General features: G+C 55.2%; 1 protein-coding gene across 2 annotated transcripts in view; it reads left to right on the top strand.

Moving 5' to 3' along the window:
* SLC44A2 (solute carrier family 44 member 2 (CTL2 blood group)) overlaps nucleotides 1-4,391 on the top strand; it is a 13,527-nt gene extending 9,136 nt beyond the window's left edge. For both annotated transcript variants that reach the window (XM_085321011.1, XM_085321010.1), the window contains one exon: nucleotides 1,290-4,391. In XM_085321011.1, the coding sequence (XP_085177137.1) occupies nucleotides 1,290-1,396 (107 nt within the window). In that variant the 3' untranslated portion in view covers nucleotides 1,397-4,391. The remainder of the gene's footprint in view (nucleotides 1-1,289) is intronic.
* The last annotated feature ends 1,903 nt before the right edge of the window (nucleotides 4,392-6,294 follow it).

Here is a 6,294-nt window from a genome sequence, read left to right as displayed (position 1 = left end):
CCCCCCCCTCCCCGCTCCGCGCTCCGCCTGCGAGAAAGCCGCCGCTTCGCTCGCCCGCTCTTCCTATGCAAAACCCGGGCGCTCGCGCGCTCGAGGATTTCCTCACGAGGGTTTCAAGGCTGCCGCCTCGGCGCCGCGGCCGTCGCGAAGCGGAGCCGCGGGGCTTAGCTCGCGCCGGGAGCTCGGGTGGGCGAGCTGCTCCCCGCGGGAAGGCCGGCAGCACCCCCGGCCSCGGCGATGACCCGCCGGTTATTGCGACAGGGACGGATTGCAGCAACTCCGTGGCCGGAGCGATCACGCAAAAACCCTCCGGTTCGGCTCAAAGGCAGCTTGGGAGGTTTACGGCCCCCAGAGCGAGCGCTAGCGCGGCACAGCCCGCTCCCGCCGCTCGTCTTCCCCTCTTAACGGGCCGGGGATGATCAAGACTTAAAATCTGAGGCCGGCTCTCGGGGACTGTCCGTGCACGGTTGTAGCAAGCTCCGGTCCAGGGGTCCCGTCCTCCGATCGGGATCTCGGGATCTCCCTCCACTGCCAGGGTCTCCCTGCGCTCCCGGGATCTCCCTGCACTGCCGGGATCTCCCTGCAGTCCCGGGATCTCCCTGCAGTCCCAGGATCTCCCTGTGCTCCTGGGATCTCCCTGCAGTCCCGGGATCTCCCTCCACTGCCAGGGTCTCCCTGCGCTCCCGGGATCTCCCTGCACTGCTGGGATCTCCCTGCAGTCCCGGGATCTCCCTGCACTCCCGGGATCTCCCTGCACTGCCGGGATCTCCCTGCAGTCCCAGGATCTTCCTGCGCTCCCGGGATCTCCCTGCAGTCCCGGGATCTCCCTGCAGTCCCAGGATCTTCCTGTGCTCCCTGGATCTCCCTGCAGTCCCGGGATCTCCCTGCAGTCCCAGGATCTCCCTGTGCTCCTGGGATCTCCCTGCAGTGCCGGGATCTCCCTCCACTGCCGGGATCTCCCTGCACTGCCGGGATCTCCCTGCAGTCCCGGGATCTCCCTGTGCTCCTGGGATCTCCCTGCAGTGCCGGGATCTCCCTCCACTGCCGGGATCTCCCTGCAGTCCCAGGATCTCCCCGCCCCGCGCTCCCGGCCGCGTCGCCCGCGACGGTCGCGAGGGCTCCCGCAACGCCGGGCCGCGCCGTCGAAGGGGTGCGGAAGGTGCCGCCAGCCACGGTCCGGCCCCGGCTCCGGCCCCGGCTCCCTCTCCGCGCGCTGCCRGGCGGCGTCTGCCCCGCGCGGCGTCGGTAACCCGCTCCCTGCCGCGCGGGGGGCGATCCTGTCTTTGCAGTGGAAGACCTGGAGCGCAACGACGGCTCGACCGAAAAGCCTTACTTCATGTCGCCCAATCTGAAAAAGCTTCTGAAGAAGTCCAACAAAGGCCAAACGGACGCGTAGAGCCTTGCTTTCCCCTTCCGCGCCTCCTYCTCCCACTCCCACTCTTGGAGCAAAGCTGCGGGGATCACGTACAGCACTAAGCGCCGTTGGTCCAGCACCAAAATGCCGTTAYCACCACCCAGACTGCAGTCTAACACACCGTGCCTCTGCAGCGGGCAAGGGTTCCCTCGGAGCAGCAGAAAGGTGGTCGGTCTGGGGCAGGTTTTGCCTTTCCCTCACGTGATTATCGCTAAGCATCCGATTTTAAATCGCTGCGGCTGCTGAAGGGAGCCGGTTCGCGGGCGCCCGCCGCCGCAGGACCCGTCGATCGCAGCCCGAAGCCCCTCGGGCCAGAGGGCTCGAAAGCCAAACCGGGGCGACGTTTAGTCTCCAGGGCTGCCAAGCCGACGCCAAAGGAAGTAAAACTGCTAAATCCAGTTAGACTAGTTTAAAAAGGAAAMAAAACAGAACAAAACCAAACCAAACCCAGATGCCACGGCCTTGTCCGTTAAACGTCCCCCGTGTTGAATCGTCTCTCAGTGCTCGACCCAATGCAGAGACCAGCAGGCGGGTTCCGGCCGGCGGCTCTAAGCAGTGGGTTTCAGCTTTCTGCGCTTGCAGCCCCCCGAAAGATTGCCGTGAAGCTGCTGATCCTCCGCGGGGAACTTGGGCGTGCTGGTAACGGGCTTGCTTTTCTTACTACCTTTTGGAGGCTTCTTAGGGAGCTGTTTTACTGATGGCGGATTAGAAAACTAATTCTTTGGGGGATGTGTGGATTAATGCGCTCGCACGCCTGTACGGGTGGCGAAGGCGGGAAGGAAACCCGTGGCGTTCGGGACCATGCCAGCTATGCAGCGGAGCAGCTGGAAGCGCGAGTGGTTGGGTGCAATCAGGGACGGACGGGCGGGCGCTCCGTGAATTTGCCTTTCTAACAGCTTAGAAGCGTGCTTCTGCCAATTCCCCTGACAAAAAATCCTGCATTAGATAAAATAATTTTTTTTATTGCAATTTTGCAATGAAGAGTCCCTAAGAGGCAAAACGCCATTAGCTAGTTGTGTTTGACAGCGTGAAGGATTTACGACCCCCCAATGCATGGTAAAGGAGTAATGTATACAGCCTTTTTCAATAACCAACTTAATTAATATAGGATAATTAAGACAGGGTAAAAACTACAGGTCCCACTGTGGCTAGGAAAGAGGAGGCTTCGCTGGCTGTCAGTCCACAGGACGAACGCCGTTGCCTTTTATTCTGTTGAACAATAAACGTGACGAGGGTTACGGCAGATAATTTAGCAGCTCCCAGAGCACGCCGGAGGCCCGAGGAATCGGGAGGCAGTCTGGGGTTGTATGTAGCTCTTCATTTTAAATTAAAAAGTGTGAAAACTCCGTATTGCAAAYGCCTGAATTTGGTTAGCCACGTGTAACTTTAATTAGTGCTAAAGGATATATTTTGCTTTTTATACATATTTCTAGTAATCTTTAGACCCCTATAGTATTTTTGTAAGATACACGAAATGTTTTCTATCTGAACTATTAAATGTTTTGGGGGTTTGTATATTTTGTTTACTAGTTTTTTCCCATTAGCTTCAGTACTGTACAGGCCTACAATGCTACTTCCAGTTAATCACCTTCGCCGTTGCCATGCATGATGTCTTTCAGTACTGCATCTGTGACAGATTTTTAAATATATATGCTCTTGTGTGTCTATCAACATCCTAAAATTTAATTTCTGCCTAACTCGCTGCATTCTTTGGGCTGCGTGCTCCAAATGTCATGCATCACAAAGTTACGGTATCGCTAACTCCTTGCAAAGCTTATCACAGGTGCAGGCGGATTTCTACATTTATTGGAAATAAAATGCAGCAGTTAATTTAAGCACCTTTTCCCTCAGTGTAACACAACCCTGTGCATGAGCTAGCGATAGCTGATCCAGTGCTAAGCGGGAAGTAAATCGAAAAAGAACAGGCATTAAAAAGGAGCCGCCTGCTCCCGGGTTGGGATCGGTGGTCAGCAGCGAAGCAGAAGCAGTTACAGGAACCTCTTTGGTTTACAGCTGCGCTGGCACCTCCTAGAAAGCGCTTGCAGAGTGTTTTCCGCAGTGTGATGTTRGTCCTGGGTTTGGGGTTTTTTTTCTTCCCTTCTCTGACATTTTTGTGTAGGTTTTGGTATTTTTTTTCCCTAACTGTTTGAAATTTTTGTGTAGCGGGTGCGTTTCACTGCTTGCTCCTTGACCTCAGCAATTGTCTTTTTTTCTGCCAAGACTCTTTGGCTGTGGGAATGCTGTGCAAAACAGCTGCTCCAGCAGAGGACCATCAGCAYCTCTGGTATTTACTTACATAAACGCTGAATATCCAGTATAGACGTTTAGGTCAAGAAATGTAAAGGTTGAAAAAGAGTGTAACTGCGAGGAAAAGCTGTTCTTTTGGCTGGGATGTGTTGCTGGCCCTGCTGAATTCTGTGTAAATTTGTAAATGGCAGATCTTCTGCTGAGAGAGTTTCGGGGAAAAAGCTTCACAGAATCACGCAGGTGAGAAAAGCTCTGTCTGCATCACTTCTACGTGATGGCAGGATTGTGTCCAGCCAGGCTTTACTCGATGACTTCCACTGTTTCTTTCTGGAACCACGGACAACTGTCCRGCTGATCGGTACACGTGGGAGCTACATGTTTTACGCCATCGTCTGTCTTTAAGAACAATTAATCTCTTTTCTGCCTTACGTGATACTTCTTTTGCCCCTGTAAACCATGCATGCTCCTCTTTATTCCCTGAAATCGGGCAGGAGTGATCCCGCAGCGGCGAAGCGCCGCTGCCGAGACCTGCAGGGCTGATGTTCTACAAAAACACTCCTTCCTGTTTTCACGTATTTCTGAGGCATTAACTACTTGTACTATGCACTGGGGCTCCTATGCAAATACGTACCTCTCGCTGGAACGTACGTGTGTTTTTTCCAATGTCGTACGTGATAGTTGTGTCGATGTCAGCATTCCAACCACAAATAAAGTGCCTACTTAGACCTCATTTCTGTGCAGCAGTTTCTTCAGGTTTCTGACCCGGCAGCAAACAACAGGTCACGTTCCCCTCCGTGCAGCGATCCACAGAAGGGCTGGGGCGGGAAGGGACCCCTGGAGATCACCTCGTCCAAACCCCACTCACAGCAGAGTTACTCTCCTCATAGTGGGAAACAGGTACGACTGATGGATTAAAATTGYTCGAGTTCTGTAAAGCTTCCAGATTTTCAAAGGGGRTGGTGAAAAGACACGGCAGTATTAAGGCCTGGATAGAAGTAGAGATGGCGACAGAAAAAKATACAGTGGATAGAAAATACCTATCTGGATAGAGATAGTGATAGAAAAGAAAGAAATGCACAGTCAAGGCACACAGACAGCCCTCAGTTCTGTGCTCTGCGGAGCTCAGCGGGCGTGACGTTTTCTTCCTGCAGAAGAGGCAGCGGTAGGTAGTTCCTGTTCGGCACAGCTCGCTTCGAACGTGGCTGGTGCCCGAAGCGGGCGCGAGCCTCTGCGGCGTTTCTCACGCGTTCTGCCCAGCGGCGCAGAGCATTTGGAGAGGAAGCAGAGCGTGACTGCGTGGGCATTACCGATGCAGCTGGCCGTCGCCCAAAAAAAGGCTGTTAAACTTGCTTTGGCGCACACCTTAACGCACTACTTCCTATTCTCAGAGTTTTGGCCTTCAGTAACTTTTTTTTTTTCAATAGACACAAGACACTCTCAAGTAGCCCCAGACCCACATGGGACAGCGTTTTTGCTCATTAACCTACCAAGCTTAATAGACTTTTCTCTTAAGGAGCTAATGTTCATTTGGACGGCTGCGAGTACTTAGGCTTGTGCACAAATTCAACAGAAGCGAAAGATRTTTTTTGAGCTCACTCCCTGCTGTGTTGCAGTGGAGGAAGGAAATCGCTGACAAGGCAGGAGAAAGAGACCACGGGCTTATTCCCCCTCCCGACGTCTGGAGAGGTTCATGCCAGGTTAATTACAGTAACTTAAAAGTATGTAACTAGAGGTTGTTCCTCTCTTGCACATCCCTCCAACTGCTGTACGGAGGRCTCCTGCAGGCGGTCATGAGCTTGGAAAACGCCGCTCCTGGCCGGCTGGCACCCTCTGCTGCTGCACAACCACATCGCAGGCCGCAGCGGTGGGGAGGGCGACATCCCCCCTCGGCGGCCGAGCTGCGCCTCGTCGCTCCCCTGCCAGTAAGCTTCTGCTCGCTGCTTTTCTTAAAAAAAGCATCGAATTGTGTCCAGCCAGGGAAATCTTGATAAAGGCAGGTGGCAGCGGTTTGCCTGGGCTCAGATCTCTGCAGGCCGCACGTCAGGGAAAGCCACCGGCGCACCTCGTCCTCACTCCGCCGCCTGCATTCGGGACATCCAAGGCGTTGACACTTGCACAGAGCCCGCCTGGGCCAGCCGGCTTGCGGAGGCAGCTGCCCTCCAGTAAACCTCCTCGATCCTTTTCCCCTCAAAAYTAGACTTCTCCCTCCCTCCTTTCCCTCTTGCTCCCAGCCGGGAAAAGCGACAGGGAGGTAACAAGACGTGACTCGCCTCAGGGGCTGCGATTCCCTTCAGGAGCCTGCGATTSCCCTCAGGAGTCCACGATTCCCCTCAGGGGCCGTGATTCCCCTCAGGAGTCCACGATTTCCCTCAGGAGCCCGCGACCCCCCTCGGGGGGCAGTGATCCCCCTCGAGGCGCTGCGATTCCCCTCAGGAGCCCGCGATTCCCTTCAGGGCGCTGCGATTCCCCTCAGGAGCCCGCGACTCCCTTCAGGGCGCTGCGATTCCCCTCAGCAGCCCGCGACTCCCTTCAGGGCGCTGCGACTCCCCTCAGGAGCCCGCGATCCCCCTCGAGGCGCCGCGACTCCCCTCAGGAGCCCGCGATTCCCTTCAGGGCGCTGCGATTCCCCTCAG

The sequence above is a fragment of the Rhea americana genome, unplaced genomic scaffold (assembly GCF_003343005.1).
Source record: "Rhea americana isolate MKP2758 unplaced genomic scaffold, rheAme1 scaffold_677, whole genome shotgun sequence".
Classification (NCBI taxonomy): domain Eukaryota; kingdom Metazoa; phylum Chordata; class Aves; order Rheiformes; family Rheidae; genus Rhea; species Rhea americana.
This window is presented reverse-complemented; position numbering and strand designations above follow the sequence as displayed.